Source organism: Bos taurus, chromosome 11 (assembly GCF_002263795.3).
Source record: "Bos taurus isolate L1 Dominette 01449 registration number 42190680 breed Hereford chromosome 11, ARS-UCD2.0, whole genome shotgun sequence".
In the NCBI taxonomy this organism is placed as follows: Eukaryota; Metazoa; Chordata; class Mammalia; order Artiodactyla; family Bovidae; genus Bos; species Bos taurus.
Window position 1 is genome coordinate 69,084,058 of NC_037338.1, and position 17,831 is coordinate 69,101,888.

Genomic DNA, 17,831 nt, shown 5'->3' on the forward strand with positions numbered 1-17,831 from the left:
GTCGGACACAACTGAGCGACTGAACTGAAGTGAACTGAACTGAGGCTTCAGTTCAGGCTATCAGTGATGATATTGGTGATTTGTGTTCTCCCTCTTTTGTTCCTTCCTCATTTGACTTTGGGTTTGTCAATTCTGTTGATGTTTTCAAAGAAGCAGCTTTTGCTTTGTTCATTTTCTCTACTGTTTTTCTCTTTCATTCATTTCTGCTCTTGTCTTTATTTACTGCCTTCCACTTCTTTGGGGTTTTCTTAATTCCCTTATGATATCACCTTTGACTCAGGATTATTTAGAAATGTGTTTAATTCTGGATATTTGGGGTTTTCTTAATCATTGTTATTAATTTCTAATTTTAATTCTGTTGTGGTTCAAGAATACTCTATGAGATTCGATCCTTGGAAATAATTGTGTTTTACGGCTCAGCATATTGTCTATTTTGGTGATTATGTATCACATGTTTGCAAAGAAAGTATATACTACAGTTTATATGTATAAAGTAGTATATATGTCAATTAGACTGAGATGATGGATTGTGTTATTCAGATATTCTGTTTCACTAATGTTTTTGTCTAGTTTGTCTACTAAATGATGAAAAATGCATGCTGAAATTTCATTATAATTATGGTATTGTTCCTGTCTTTCTTTACTTCTGTTAAGTTTTGATTTATATATTTTCAGTTTCTATTATTAGGTTAGATTTATGATTTTATTTCTTTCTGATGTATTTTTATCAATATTAAATGTCCCTGGTAATTTTATCCCTGGTAACACTCTTTGTTATGAAGTCTGACTAATCAATCTACTAAAAATATTCACACCAGCCTTCTTATGATTACTTTTTGTCCACTTATATTTCTTTTTGTCCACTTTTTTTCAAATTATTGTGGCTTTGCATTTAAAGTATGTCTTTAATAGGTAGAAAATAGTTTAGTCTTACTGTCAATCTCTGACTTTTACTGGAATTAAATATTTAATTATTAATATGGTTGGACTTATGTCTATTTTATTTGTTTTATCCACTCTTCCACTTTAATTGATTTCTGTTGATTATTTGAATATGTATTTGTATTCCATTTTAATTTGCCTATTGGATTTTGGGTATATCTCTTTTTGTCAGTGGTTATCTGGGAATTAGAGTGCACATACTTAACCTTTCTCATTCTATTGTACCACTGCATTCTAAAATGCAGAATATTTGCAACCATATGCATCCCTTTCATTCCCTTCCACTATTCCTTATTTATAGTTATCATATGAATTATACCTGCATATATTTAAAATCTCTCCTGATAGTGTTATAATTTTTGCTTTAAACACATATGTATTTTAAAGAATTTAAGAGGAAAAATAGTCTTATATACTTATTAAGATATTTACTATATACCATTTCTGGAAATTCAATTTTCCCTATTATTACTCCCTTTTATTATTTATTACTGTTCTTTATTATTTATTTATTACTTCTTTAATATTTCTTCTGAGACATGTCTCTGCATGATGTCTCTTCATTTTTGTTTATCTGAAAAGTCTTTATTTTTATTCCTGAAATTTTCACTGGATATGGAATTCTAGGTTGACATTTCTTTCTTTCAGCCTTTTAAAGTTACTCCACTGGTTTCTGTCCTCCATGGCTTTGGATAGGAAATTTGTCAGTATTGTCTCCATTTTTCCTTTCTGTTTAATGTGTTATTTTTCTCTAACTTATTTTAACAATTTTTCTTTCTTTTCTCTAACTTCTTTCTTTATCTTTGGTTTTCAACAGCTTGATTATGATGTGTCTAGTTACGGTTTTCTTGACTTTGCATGCTTCTCTAGTTCATAAATTTATCATCAAATTTGGGGGGTTTGGGGCCATTATTTCTTCAGGTACTTTTTCTGCCCTGATATCTTGATCCTCTCCTTCTGGATTTTCAATTACACATAAATCAGACATTTTGATATTACATCATGTGTCTCCCTGTGGTTATATCCTACTTTATTTTCAATGTTTTATTCAGTCTCTTCTTGGGATGGATACTTTTTATTGATCTTTTCCCTCATTCCACTTATTCTTTCCTCTGTCACCTTCATTCTGCTTTTCAGCCCATCCAGTGAATTTTTTATTTCAGATTTTACATTCTTCAACTCAAGATTTAGCTTCTATTTGTTTCCTTTTTTTTTTTTTTTTTTATAACTTCTGTTTCTCTATTGAGATTGCCTACCTTATCATTCATTTCTAGTGTGTTTCCCTTTATTTCAGGAGCATAGTTTACTAGTTGCTTTAAAACCTTTTCTTTGTAATTTCCACATCTAGATCATTGCAACATTCTCATTTGTCAGTTGTGTTTTCTCTTGTAAATAAGTCACCTTTCCTTAGTTCTTTTATTTTGAGAAGTTTGAGATTATATTCTGGACAAAGTGGATGTTATGTTGGGTAGATTTTGTGTTCTGTTATAATCTTCTGGGGAATGTTGATTATTTTCAGAAGCAGGAATCAATTTTATTAAGTTCAGAGTATACATTCTAGCTCACCTTCTGTGGAAAGTGATTCAAATATCAATTTATTTCTTTAAACCTCTGCTGTACTGATTTGGCTCTGGATCACACATCTATAATACAGAGAGGTTAGGCTAAAACAAGTGCAAGCTTGCTAACATACTTAGACAATCTCATTCTCTGGTGCCCTCTCTTCTCGGCTTCTTTCCCCTAGTGTCTTCTCCCTCCAAGTCTGTAGGAATTCCTTTCCCAGAAAAACAGCAGAGTGTCCACCAAAGCTTCAGTTATCTGTACTGGGACACTTGATGACTGAGCCCCATCCTCATGGCAAAAGTATGAGAGGGAAAAATCAAAGACCTGGAAATTCACCCTCCTGCTTGTTTCTTCTCCAAGTTTTGACTCCCCTGTACAATTTGCCAGCTTTTGTTTTCAGATTCCCAGTTTTTATTGTTTCCAGAGGTTATAGTTACAGTTATAATCAGGAGGACAGGTGGATTGTATAGGGGGCTTCTTACATTGCCATAAAGGAACTGGAACTCCTCTCTATAATTTTTAAAAGCTGAAAAATAAGGAAAAGTAAAATGATTCAATATAGAAATGCATAAATATGTGATAAACCTGTTTTTCAATAAAAGCAAGAGAATGATAAATACAACATTCTGGTTTTGGCCTCCTCTGGGGGAGGAAAGCACAAATACCTTCATAAGTATTGGTGTGTTCATAACCTTGGTGGTAGGATCATGAGTGTTCATGAGGTTATGATATTTCATAGTCTACATAGCTTATGTAGGTCAAAGGCTAACAAAATGAAGCAGGTCAAAGGCTAACAGAGTTTTGCCAAGAGAATGTGCTGGTCATAACAAACACTCTGTTCCAATAGCACAAGAGAAGACTCTACACATGAACATCACCAGATGGTCAATACCGAAATCAGATTGATTATATTCTTTGTAGCCAAAGATGGAGAAGCTGTATAGAGTCAGCAAAAACAAGACCAGGAGCTGACTGTGGCTCAGATCATGAACTCCTTATAGCCAAATTCAGACTTAAATTGAAGAAAGTAGGGAAAACCACTAGACCATTCAGGTATGACCTAAATCAAATCCCTTACTATTATACAGGGGAAGTGACATAGATTCAAAGAATTAGATCTGATAGACGAGAGCCTGAAGAACTATGGATGGAGCTTCATAACGTTGTACAGGAGGCTGTGATCAAAACCATGACCAAGGAAAAGAAATGCAAAAAGGCAAAATGGTTGTCTGAGGAGGACTTACAAATAGCTGAAGAAAGAAGAGATGCTAAAGGCAAAGGAGAAAAGGAAATATATACCCATTTGAATGCAGAGTTCCAAAGAATAGCAAGGAGAGATAAGAAAGCCTTCCTCCGTGATCAATGCAAAGAAATACAGGAAAACAATACAATGGGAAAGACTAGAGATCTCTTCAAGAAAATTAGAGATACCAAGGGAACATTTAATGCAAAGGTGGGCACAATAAAGGACAGAAGTGGTATGGACATAACAGAAGCAGAAGATAGTAAGAAGAGGTGGCAAGAATAAACAGAAGAAATATAAAAATAAGATCCTCATGACTCAGATAACCATGATGGTGTGATCACTCACCTAGAGCCAGACATCCTGGAATGCAAAGTCAAGTGGGCCTTAGGAAGCATCACTATAAACAAAGCTAGTGGAGGTGATGGAATTCCAGTTGAGCTATTTCAAATCCTAAAAGATGATGCTATGAAAGTGCTGTACTCAATATGCCAGCAAATTTGAAAACTCAGCAGTAGCCACAGGACTGCAAAAGGTCAGTTTTCATTCCAATCCCTAAGAAAGGCAATGCCAAAGAATGCTCAAACTACTGCACAATTATACTCATCTCACATGCTAGCAAAGTAATGCTCAAAATTCTCCAAGCCAGGCAACAACAATACGTGAACTGAGAACTTCCAGATGTTCAAGCTGGATTTAGAAAAGGCAGAGGAGCCAGAGATCAAATTGCCAACATCTGTTGGATCATCAAAAAAGCAAGAGAGTTCTGGAAGAACATCTACTTCTGCTGTATTGATTACACCAAAGATTTTGCCTGTGTGGATCACAACAAACTGTCGAAAATTCTTCAAGAGATGGAAATACCAGACCACCTGACCTGCCTCCTGAGAAATCTGTATGCAGGTCAAGAAGCAACAGTTAGAACTGGACATGGAACAACAGACTGGTTCCAAATAGGAAAAGGAGTACGTCAAGGCTGTATACCGTCACCCTGCTTATTTAACTTGTATGCAGAGTACGTCATGAGAAATGCCAGGCTGGATGAAACATAAGATGCAATCAAGATTTCTGGGAGAAATATCAATAACCTCAGATATTCAGATGACACCATCCTTATGGCAGAAAGCGAAGAAGAACTAAAAAGCCTCTTGATGAAGTGAAAGAGGAGAGTGAAAAAGTTGTCTTAAAACTCAGCATTCAGAAAACTAAGATCATGGCATCCAGTCCCATCACTTCAACACAAATAGATGGGGAAACAATAGAAACAGTGAGAGACTTTATCTTTGGGGGCTCCAAAATCACTGCAGATGGTGACTTCAGCCATGAAATCAAAAGAGGCTTGCTCCTTGGAAGAAAAGCTATGACCAACCTAGATAGCATATTAAAAAGCAGAGACATTACTTTCCTTTTTTTTTTTTGATTGTTTCTTTTTTTTTTAATTTTATTTTATTTTTAAACTTTACATAATTGTATTAGTTTTGCCAAATATCAAAATGAATCTGCCACAGGTATACATGTATTCCCCATCCTGAACCCTCCTCCCTCCTCCCTCCCCATACCATCCCTGTGGGTCGTCCCAGTGCACTAGCCCCAAGTGACATTACTTTTCCAACAAAGGTCTGTCTAGTCAAAGCTATGGTTTTTCCAGTAGCCATGTATGGATATGAGAGTTGGACTATAAAGGAAGCTGAGCACCGAAGAATTGATACTTTTGAACTGTAGTGTTGGAGAAGACTCTTGAGAGTCCCTTGGACTGCAAGGAGATCCAATCAGTCAATCCTAAAGGAAATCAGTCCTGAATATTTGTTGGAAGGATTGTTGCTGAAGATGAAGCTCCAATACTTTGGCCACCTGATGTGAAGAACTGACTCATTGGAAAAGACCCTGATGCTGGGAAAGATTGAAAGCGGGAGGAGGGGATGATAGAGGATGAGATGGTTGGATGGCATTACCAACTCAATGGACATGAGTTTGAGTAAGCTCTGGGGGTTGGTGATGGACAGAGAAGCCTGGCGTGCTGCAGTCCATGGGATCACAGAGTTGGACACGACTGAGTGACTGAACTGAACTGACATAGCTTATATATTGTCTTACATATATCAAAGTGGCCTAATTTAAAAACTAACAAATGCAATTGTTTGTAAAGTTTAAAGACTGGCTGTGCTGTGTTGTGCTTAGTTGTTCAGTCGGGTTTGACTCTGCTACTCCATGAACTGTCCATGGGCTACATGGACTCTAGGCTCCTCCGTCCATGGGAGTTTCCAGGAAGGAATACTGGAGTGGGTTGCTGTGCCCTCCTCCAGGGGATCTTCCCAACCCAGGGATCAAACCCACATCTCCTGCATTGCAGGCAGATTCTTTACCATATGAGCCACTAGAGAAGCCCATGTATTCTTACAGCTATCCATCTCTGAGTGGTAGAAATGCATGAAAATTTAGGACAAGTTTATTGGAGTCAGAGAAATAAGAAATTAATATCTTTGTATAATGTTTCATGACTTACATCTCGTCCCACCTATTTTTTCATTTTATTTTTCAACAAAGTGTCATTGTACCCATTTGACAGAAAAGAAAACTGAAGTTCTAAGTGCTTAGAAAAACGTCTTTGGGCTCATATGACTAATAAGGGGCAGAATAAAAACTTGAGTTGGAATCTTCTGTAGTCATTTAACTTTGGGACTTTTTTTTTCTTCTGAAGTCCATCTTCTCTTTATGTTAGAATGGCTCTCATTAAAAAGTCTACAAATGATAAATGCTAGATAGGGTGCAGAGAAAAGGAAACCCTTGTAAACTGTTGGTAGCAATGTAAATTGGTACAGTCACTATGAAAACCAGTAAAAAACTAAAAATAAAGCTACCATATGATCCAGAAATCCCACTCTTGAGCTTATATCTGGAAAAGATGAAAGTTCTAATTCAAAAATATACATGTACTCCACTGTTCATAGCAGTGCTGTTTATAATAGCCAAGAAACAGAAGCAACCCAAGTGCCCATCAACAGATGGTTTAAGAAGATATATAAATATACAACAGAATATTGCTCAGCCAGCAAAATATTGTCATTTGCAGCAATATGGATGGACCTAAAGAATATCATACTAAATAAAGTAAATCAGACAAAGAAAAATATCATTTATATGTGGAATCTAAAAATTAATACAAGTGAATATATACAAAACAGAAAAGATTCACAGACATGGAAAACAAACCTATGATTATCAGAGGGGGAAGGATAAATTAAGAGTATGGGATTAACAGATACAAACTACTATATGTAAAACAGATAAACACTGAGGTTTTACTGTAGAGCACAGGGAACCATATTCAATATCTTATAATAACCTATACTGGAAAATAACCTGTACATATATGTGTGTGTATATATATATATACACACATATATATCTGAAAAAAACTTTGCTGTACACCTAGAACTAACACAATATTGTAAATCAACTATATTTCAGTTTTAAAAAAGAACTTGATTTCAACTCTTTTTGCCATTTTTCTAGCTTCTTCTATGACATTTTCATTTTGAGATCAATAAGATACCACAGCAGCAAGACTAGGTATATTCTGACTATCGGGTAGGCCTTCCATCTTTCTTTTTTTCTTTCTCTTTCTAAGATAGTTGAGTCTTCTCCTGCCTTTGTTTATTTTATAAAGTGAAGCAAATATGATATAGAAGAAAAGGAATAAGCCAAAGAGTCCTTGCCAAAGTGACAGGTGGGAATATTGTTTGGCCTTTTCTGCTGCACGCAAAAGGGAGATGTTGTCAAGTTCTGTAAACCCTTTATGCCCAAGAAAGCGAGTCTACAGGCTCTTCCCTGGCAAAGCCATTACCAATTCAAAGAGCAAGAAGGTGAACCCAGTAGGTGTGATATCTGTGCCTATTGAGGCTCCCTTCCAGCCTATTCTCTTTTCCCATCAGTATTCTCCTCCCTCCCAGAGCAGCAGACTACCTCCTCCAGCAATGGAACCAGGCCTGCCGCCTGGCCCCCAGAGCCTTCTCCTTCCTCACTGCACTCTTGGTTAGTGGAAACAGAGCAGTGGCAAAGCCAAGGACATGGGTCTGATGCACCACTCCTGACCCTTACCCATGCTGGCCCTTCTGGGCCTGGCCCATCATTCATAAGAGCAAGTCCTCCTCTTAGAGGGTGTATGACTTCTGCATGTCCTTTCATGGCCAAAATGATAATAATGTTAATTATGCTAATAACCACTGTTCAGTGACCAGTTTCTGTTGATTAGTCAGTGCTAAACATTCAGCAAGCATGGTTTCATCTGAGTCTCACCACAACTCTATAGCTTGTGTATGAGTATCATCTCCATTTCACAAAAGAGAAAAGAGAGTCTTAGAAGGGGGATTCCTAAAGCTACCCAGTCCGCTGCCCAGTAGTGGGCAGTAAGGGCCCTGCAGATGAGCCTGGATCTGATCCCCAAACATAAGGCCTTTTTTCAAGATTCTCGTGGAGAAGTCAAGCCAAACTCTTCCGACTCATTTTCAGCTGTAATTAAGAGCTGCTTAAGAATAGTCCCATAATCATAGGTTAATGGCTTGGTGGTGCTGTATTGGTTCCACCATCCCTAAGCATGTGCAGGGTTGGCAGACCCACAATTTTCACAACTCTTCCTTACCAGGTGTCATTGCCTTGTCTTTACTTGGAAACCAAATTCTATTATTGTTTTCTTGTTCTTGAATTGTACCTGACTGTTATTTCAGCTTTATTACTCTTACATAATTTGTTGTAGGTTTTCCTCTTAACCCTATAGTGAGTGGTGAGGTACACTGACATATTTTCACCTGTTATTTTCCAAGAACTAGAATGAAGAAATGTATATATCATACAGGACTAAACCAAATAAAATTGCCCATATTTACTTTCATATGGTCCAACCTAGTAGTTCACATATAAATTATTCTTACTTTGTTTATTGGGCAATTGTATATATAATTCTCTCTAAATATGTGTGTGCAGTGATACTTCATTGGTGCTATTTTGTGTATTTATTTGTGTTATCTAAATAATTTGCAATATACTATTATATATTAACTGTAAGAAAATTATAAATTATTTTTTGTTTGCATATTTTTTCTGTGATCTGAAATCTTGATTATAAGCTCATATTCTTTCTTTATGAGTTGTTCATTCATGTTCCTCTCTAGTTCTTTGTCATCATTCGATTGCTTTTTCACTGTGAAGTAGGTATGGATAGGACATATGAACCTTGGGGTCTTTTGTGTCACCTTAACAGACTCTGATCAAAGAAGCTTGAAAAGTACAAGTTTAAGTGCTAAATAGGTTTTTCAAGTCCCGCAGCTAGTAAGTGTGGATTCAGATCCAACCCAGCTTGTCTAGCAGATGGAGGATGTGAAACATATTTTGTTAAATGGCATCAGTTACACCCCTGTAGCTTCCTGAACAAGAAAACCCAGACTTCCTTGACTTCTCTTTAGAGAAATTAGGACACTGACATTTATTGACTGCCTACTGTTGCCAGGTGGCTCAGTGGGTAAAGAATCCATCTGCAATGCAGGAGATGCAGGCAGACATGAGTTTGATCCCCTGGTTGGGAAGATCCTCTGGAGGAGGGCATGGCAACCCACTCCAGTATTCTTGCCTAGAGAATCCCATGGACAGAGGAGGCTGGTGGGTTACAGTCCATACGGTCGCAAAGTGTTGGACACAACTGAAGTGACTGAGGATTATTCAGTCTGTTAGGTCCAACCTCATTTAATACAGCAATAAACACTCCAAGATTGGTATCATCAATCCGTATAGGTAGAGAAATAGGTTCACAGGGTTGAATACTAACTCACGATTGCAGAACTGGATATGTAGCTGGTGAGAGCAGAAAGCAAACTCAAAACTTATTTGATTGTTCATCACACTGCCTTTTCTTTTTCCTACCCCACATCTCCATATTCTACCTGTATATACCTATATATATATATATATATATCAAGCCCTATATATTCTACCTATAAAATGACTCTAGAATCTCTCTCTCCACCATCTTTATGACCACTGCCATAACACTGACCCTCCCAAGGACAAATGCAGCAGCCTCCCAACCTCCGCCCTGTCTCAGACCCTCTCCATTCCGCCACCTAGCCTCCAACTTGCTCCGTAATCCCACACACGGATCTTCAATGGCCCTGCAGCACTTGAAGGGTATAAAACAAAAACAATCCAGCTTTCCAACCTACCTTCCCGGCCTTGTCTGGCAACACTCATTATCCCCAACCCCAACTCCACCGACCCTCCAGCCCATCCCATTCCCTCTAACACCCATGACCTTTCTAATCCAACTCCTGGTCCTCCACATACTTGCTACTTGGGACACTGGAGGGACTTTTAAAAAAATTTTATTTATTTATTTATTTTGCTATCCTGGGTCTTAGTTGTGGCATGTGGGATCTAGTTCTCCTCAGGGATCAAACCCATGCCCCCTGCATTGGGAACACAAAGTCTCAGCCATTGGACCACCAGGGAAGTCCTGGGACTTTTTTTTTTTTTAATCTACCTACCATTTCTCCACCTGGAAAATTCTTTTCCCCCAAGGCCAATTGCAGGGTGAGAACTCGTGGGAGAAACATTTCTTGGCAGTTCCTAGCTCCTCCTCTTTATATCCACAGGACTTTTTACACATTTTTAAGTAGACCATTTCTGTTGAACGATAGCTAGTTGTTGAAATGTCTAATATATTTTGCCACTTGATAACGAGCCTCCAGGGGATAAATATCATGTCATATTTATCTTTGAATTACCGGCATTCAGAAAAGTGCCTGGTACAAGGTCAGTACTCAATAAATGTTCATTAATGTACAAATAGTCTCTCATGCATGTAAGAGTATCCTGAAAAGCTGTTCGGTATGCAGATTGAAAACTGACCTAGAAGGAAGTTTTCTTGGATTCTAGTCTGGGCTTGCCCCCCACCAACTGGCTGGGTCCACAGGGACAGAACTTACCTGGTTCCAGTCTCACTTGTAAAGGTGGCAGACATCTGAATGCCTTCCAGGGCTCACATCCAGTGATGCAAAGTACTTGACAGCTTATCCCTAAAAATACCTCTTTTTCTCACCCAAAAGGAAAGATCTGATACCTCTTCTAGGAAGAATCATGGCACACAACCAGCAGTTTCCAGCCAAGACCCCCATCATCAAATTCAAGGAGCAGGACTTTTACTCCTTGCGGGATCATTGCCTAAACAGAGGGCTGCTGTTTGAGGATGAGACATTCCCTGCCGAGACTTATTCCATAGGTCTGCAGCTCCTCAAGGGAAAAAACCTCTCCAACCTAAGCTGGATGCGGCCAAAGGTGAGTGAAACTCCCCACCTGGGACATGCCCAGCTCCTGGGCCCTCTGACTGTCTCCCATGGTACTTCCCACTGAAAGGATGGGCTTGAAACCTGGTTTTCAGGGCTGGCCCAAACCAAACTGGAAGGAGACTGAAATTCATCTGATCCCCTCAGCTACAGTGTTGCATCCACAGTGGGATGGAAAGACTCTATACCAGGAAACAGGACCCCTGGGTTTTAACCCAGTTCTAACACAGCATGTCACTAGGTTACATGTCTCAGGATTCCCACATAAAAAATGGGGAAGCAAAGGTATGAGGATTGTAGTAGTAGCTGTAGGGTCTCTTCCATCTCCATAAACGAGCCCCTCTGTCAGTGTTCATCACTCTTTATTCTGTTCAGGTATCACTGTCTTTTTCTTTTTTCTTTCCTAGTTAGAATTTACTCAAAGGGAAGATAACATGTCAATCATTTGTACAATAGGATGAATTTCAACAATTGCCTTGCCTCTCTCACATGTATTTGTATTTTTAGTCTTGTAAAGGCTGATCACCTATAAAAGAGTTTTAGACATCAGTTATAAAATTAAAGAAATATTTTGTGGCAATGTTCAAACCCCCTGACTCCCCCACCCCAACAGATGACCACTAACTCCACCTTGCAGCCAAGTGAGCCCACTTGGCTTTTCTAGAACTATCTCAGTTTCAGGACATGAAGCTCCAAGGGAAATTTCTCAGTCCACTAAACATTCTTGTGCTGGCATTTTCAATGATACAAAGGACCTGGCTAAGGGCCACTTTGAGGGCACTGATGCTCAAACATCCTGTTCATGCTTCCAAAAGCCGACAGCAGAACCTAAAACAAGAGGACAGAGTATAATGTCTAGTAAGCTAATGATTATAATATCACTAGCGTTACTGAATGGGAATGAAACGCCAAGCACTCTGTGGAACACACTCAATGAAGCCAGGTTAGGTTACACAGAATAGGGGTTTTCTGATGACAGAACAAGACATAAACCCTGGAGTAACCATCTCTTGACCCCACTCCAGTACTTTTGCCTAGAAAATCCCATGGACAGAGGAGCCTGGAAGGCTGCAGTCCATGGGGTCACTAGAGTCAGACAGAACTAAGCGACTTCACTTTCACTTTTTGCTTTCATGCATTGGAGAAGGAAATGGCAACCCACTCCAATGTTCTTGCCTGGAGAATCCCAGGGACGGGGGAGCCTGGTGGGCTACCGTCTCTGGGGTCGCACAGAGTCGGACACGACTGAAGCGACTTAGCAGCAGCAGCAGCAGCAACCATCTCTTGTCCTAATTCAGGACTGATTTGTAGCTTTGGGGAAGGCGAGGGTGAGTGGGGATCTGATGGGGTTTAGGATGCTGCTTAGTTAAGATGGAGAAGGAAATGGCAACCCACTCCAATATTCTTGCCTAGAAAATTCTGTGGATTGAGGAGCCTGGTGGGCTACAGTCCATGGGGTCGCAAAGAGTTGGACGTGACTGAGCGACTTCGCTTTAGTTAAGATGAGGGTGCTTCAAACTTCTAGGATCCAGCTTACCAGCAAGAAGCAATAAGTCCCCAACAATGACTCCCTTCTGGACTTCATTCCTAAGGAGAACTGAGCAGAGAACTCTATTTAAAGCTTGGAAGGATTATATTTTCCCCCCTTTGTTATTTTCAGATGAGATTCTTTTAGAATGTTGTTTTTTCACAAGGTACTGAGCAATAGATGTGAGACTATATTTATAGTGTTGAGAATTTATAACATTTTTATTTAGAAAGGATTGAGTTTTTTATCTAATTCCAACAACATCTCAACTTGTGATGTCTTTTGGGGTCAAGGAGAAACTGAGGCAAACAGAAATGAAATGACTCACACAGAATCATTCCAGGAACCCATAGTAGAGGCAGCCAAGGGCCAAGTACATTTTACTCCCATTCTTCTTCTCACCCCAAAGCTTATCCATCCAAAAACTCTACCAGGGGATCATTTTTCATTCCCACATTTCTTTTAAAATGTATATGTTCATATTTCTTTGTATCCCTTATCGCAACTGGCAGCACTGAACACTTGTATTTTTCAGAGCTTTCCATACGTCTTCTCTTTCTCTGTTTTTTGTTCTTCCCAGTTTTGTGAGGGAATGGGTTCAGACAGGTGATGTGACTTGCACAATGTGACATAGTTAGGGAAAGAGCAGGATTTAAACTAAACTTTCTGACTTCACATACTACATGTGTGCATCTTCAGTTGCTGTCATGTCTGACTCTTTGCGACCCAAAGGACTGTATGCAGCCCACCAGGCTTCTCTGTCCATGGGATTCTCCAGGCAAGAATACTGGAGTGGATTGCCATTTCCTTCTCCAGGGGATCTTCCCAGGGATAGAAACTGAATCTCCTGCATTGGCAGGCGGATTCTTTACCACTGAGCCAACTGGGAAGCCCCCCACATACTGCACTTTTCCTCATATTATATTTTAGGCTCCTGTTTGCTACTAATAATAACTTGTGCATCAGTAGAATCTCCTGCATTGTCTGAGTAACCAGGAATCAATCTCTGTCTATGTTCTGCCCATTTTTTCATTTTTTTAGGTGAAAAGAATGAGGATAAAAATGGTGCCAGTGCCTAACAAGATTATTTTAAGGAATAAATGAAGACAATACATAGAACATTGTCTAGCACATTGTAAGAACTTACTAAACACTAGTTATTGTTACTCTGATTAATTTGAGAGGGATGGCATCGCATAGCAGCTACAGGGGCCATCCCCTAGGATTCCTTGGGCTTTTACTGTCTAGTCATCTCAGCTTCAGTCTTCAGCTAATTTCAGCAGAGACTTTTAAGGAGAAATGTGGGTCAGAGGAAACCATCTGGGGAGCCCAGAGGAGGCTGGCAGGGAGTGTGCAGCGTGCTTTTCCTCTCACATTCTGCTGTCTATCTCTATTAGAAGGGTGCCTCCCAATCTAAAGCTTGCTCAGTGCCGACCTGACTGCATCCCCTAAACTTCAGTTATATAGCAGCTGAAGTGGCACCAAGGCTCCCTAGGCCATTTCTGCATTCTGTGTTTTCTAGACAATGGGAAAGCATCATACTCTAGGCAACCGCTAAACCAGCATGGGTATCATTCTACCTCAAGTACTCATTCAGGCTTGGTAGGTTCAACAACAGAGCAAGAGTCAGGGACATGAAACTAGGCTTGGCTTTCTACACGAAGAAGAAAAGTTGTTTCTCCTGTAGTTTATGTTCTCTCTCTCGTTTTGTCTACCTCTTCCTTCTTCTTTGGAGAAGGCAATGGCAACCCACTCCAGTACTCTTGCCTGGAAAATCCCATGGATGGAGGAGCCTGGTAGGTTGCAGTCCATGGGGTCGCTAAGAGTCGGACATGACTGAGCAACTTCACTTTCACTCCTTCTTCTTATCTCCTCTCTCTCTAACAATTAAACCTGATCCATTTTGCTACTGTTCCTCCCATTGCTTCCTTCAGCTGGGTTTAAGGAATCAGCAACCCACTCCCCAGACTCTCCCTTCCCCCGACCAGCAGGCAGTCAGGTTCCATAAATGCCTGTGACTGTGCCCAGAGCAAAAGGCGCTGAAAGGACCCAACTCCTCATCCTCCTCAATGCTTCCTGCAACCCCAGCCTCAGGAAAGACAATGCTGGAAATTACACCTGTACTCAGAGACTCTACATGAGGTTTCCTCGAACTAAATTTGGTAGAGTCACTTTCTTCTAAAAATTTTATCTCATGAATAGTATCAAATTCCATTTATCAAGCATGTTTCTATGCTAAGTATTAATCTAAGCACCTTACACACAACATTTCATTTAGTTGCCATAACAGGCCTCTGAGGTAGATGATATTGTGTGTGTGTATGTTAGTCGCCAGTGGTGTCTGACTCTTTGCAGTCCCATGGACTGTAGCCCGCCAGGCTCTGTCCATGGGATTCTCTAGGAAAGAATGCTTGAGTGGGTAGCCATTTACTTTTCCAGGGGATCTTTCCAACCCATGGATCGAACCCAAGTCTCATGCATTGCAAGCAGATTCTTTACCATCTGAGCTACTAGGGAAGCCCAGATGATATTATCCTCATTCAATAGATCAGCACCATCCAAAAGAACTTTCTGCGAGGATGGAAATGTCCTTTCTGCAAATACAGGAGCCACTAGTCACATGTTGCTATCAAGCAACTGAAATGTGGCCAGTGTGACTGAGGTGTTGAAGATTTAATTTCATTTAAATGTAAGTAGCTAATATAGCTTGTGGCTACCATATTGGAAAGCACAGAATTGTAGATGCAGATCTTCACAGCAGAGTTGCCAATATATCAGGCTGTATATGCATGTTCAGTCATGCCTGACTCTTTGTGACTCCATGGACTGTAGCCCCCAGGCTCCTCTGTCCATGGAATTTTCCAGGCAAGAATACTGGAATAGGTTGCCATTTCCTTCTCCAGAGGATCTCCCTGATCCAGGGATTGAACCCATGTCTCTTATGTCTTTTGCACTGGCAAGCGAGTTCCTTACCAGCTGAGCTGGATTTAATTTAATTTGAATGTAAGTAGCCAATATGGCTTGTTGCTACCATATTGGAAAGCAAAGAATTATAGATACAGATCTTCACAGCAGAGTCACCAATATGTCAGAGTAAGAGATTGAAATTTCATCTTTGTCTTCATTCTTTAGTGGAAAACATGTTCATTACACAACTGAAGAAAGGGCTGTGGGCCCAAAACAGGTTCAGGGATCAGCACCCAGCCCCACTGTGGATTCTGGCCTGTGGCAAGCCCAGAATATCACTTACCCAGATGACAACATTCATCTTCCAAGTAACCAGAGCAGAGTTTCTGAAAGGACCATTTACTAGGTATGACTCACCTTGGTTTCAACATAAGTTGTCCCAGAAAGGAAGGGGTTAACAATAGGTAACAGAAGGCAACAGACAATTAGCACAGCACCAAAGAACTTTGATTCCAATAAAGCAAAGTTCTCTAGCAAAAAATAGAAAAGGGAGTGACGCTGCCACCTGGCCCTGCCTGAACTCTGGCCACTGGCTGAAAGGGGCTGTGTCTGAAGGCCAGCATGCTAAGCCTGGTGTTTCCCCATCCCAGAGCAGCAACTGTCTGGGGCAGGGCATGAGGAGCTCTTGAAAAGAACACAGGAATCACCGTCCAGAACATAGGAAGTGATGCCACACTAGAAAGACACCTCCAAGGATGTGTGCAGGGGAGTGCCTGATGTCATACCACTTCAGATATGGGTGTGGGTGTGGATGCAGAGGGGAAGAGGGAGGCAGAGAGGGGAGAGGTCGAGATCTCCTATAGGACATAACCAATAGTAACTGCACAGATATAGCCTGTGGCTTCATCTATTATGAGGAATTGGCACACGTTAGTTATGGAGGCAAGACATCCCACAGTCTGCTATCTGCAAACTGGACACCCAGGAGATCCGATGGTACAGTGCAGCCCATGTGGGAAGGCCTGAGAACCAATGGGGCTGATGATGTCATCCCCAGTCCCTGGGCAGCAGTCAGGCAGAGAAGGGGTGAATTCTCCCCTCCTCTACCTTTTGTCTGTTCAGGCCCTCCATAGATTGGATGGCGCCCATCCACACTGGGGAGGGCAATCTTCTTTACTGTGTCCCCTGATTCAGATGCTAATTTCATCTGGAAGCACTCCTTTGAAATAATGTATAACCAAATATCTAGGCACCCTGTGAGCCAGTCAAATTGACACATAAAATGAACCATCACAGCTTCCTTCTGTACGGATGATGTTGCAGAGGCCTCAAAGGGTCAATCCATGTCACAGAATCAGAAAACACTGAAGACCCTGCCTGCTGGTGTGGTCCACAGCAAAGGCACTGTGTGAGTGGAGTGTCTAATGCACAGCCTGCCTCTGTGACCTAGGATAAATCACTCAGCCTCTCTGAACCTGCTTCTTGCCCTGCTGAGCCTCGGAATCACCAGAGGAGCTATGCAGATCCTGAACTCTACCTCCACTGACCTACAGAATACAGGTTGTGGGAAGGCGACATCCAGCAGCCTGTATATCTGCAAAACTTGTGGGTGATTCTGAGTCACTCCCGGGGCGGAGGCTGCCCATCACCAGTCCTGTCACACTCCCTTGCAGACATGGTGCACCTGGCCCACGTAGTGCCAGGGCACCTGCCCAGGGCCAGAGGATTTTTATCTTCCAAGCATATTGACCTGTTTTCTCTGAGGGCCTGGTCTCAAAGCCGGCCCAGCAGACTGAAATGCTTCTGGGTATGATTTCTGTCTCCTCCTACCTTTGCTCTTTTGGGATTGCCCAGGACCCTTCTTAAGCCAGGGTGAGGAAGGAACGGGTAGCTCAGGAAAAGAGACAAAAAATGCTAGTTTTGTGCCCAACTTTGATGCACACACTTCTGGTGTTTGTCCATGAACTTGATGTTGATGACTGATTTTTGGTTTGAAATAATTGCCATTTAATCTTCAAAACATTAAAGTATCCTTCTGTTCCTACTTGGCAAAAATTTCAGTTTTTTAATTTTAATATTCTGGTAAATCAGAAAAATTTGTGCATTTATGAAATGCCTTCATGGCATTTACTGGAAAGAGAGCAATTATTTTTCTTTTGGCCTATGTAAATGTCATTTGATGTCATCAGATATCCTGATAGGAATCCATCCTGGCATCCTACATTTCTGTGGCAAACCCTACTTGATGATAGTGGGTTAGCTGTATAATTTATTGTTGATTCCCTTGCCAGGGATTTATTTCAGTATTTTTCCATAA

The 17,831-nt window shown here is 40.5% G+C and overlaps 1 protein-coding gene across 6 annotated transcripts in view; it reads left to right on the top strand.

The window, feature by feature from the left end:
* CAPN13 (calpain 13) overlaps positions 1-17,831 on the top strand; it is a 106,844-nt gene that overhangs the window by 16,253 nt on the left and 72,760 nt on the right. For all 6 annotated transcript variants that reach the window (XM_059891293.1, XM_024998778.2, XM_059891292.1 and 3 more), the window contains 1 exon segment: positions 10,843-11,071. In XM_059891293.1, the coding sequence (XP_059747276.1) occupies positions 10,874-11,071 (198 nt within the window). In that variant the 5' untranslated portion in view covers positions 10,843-10,873.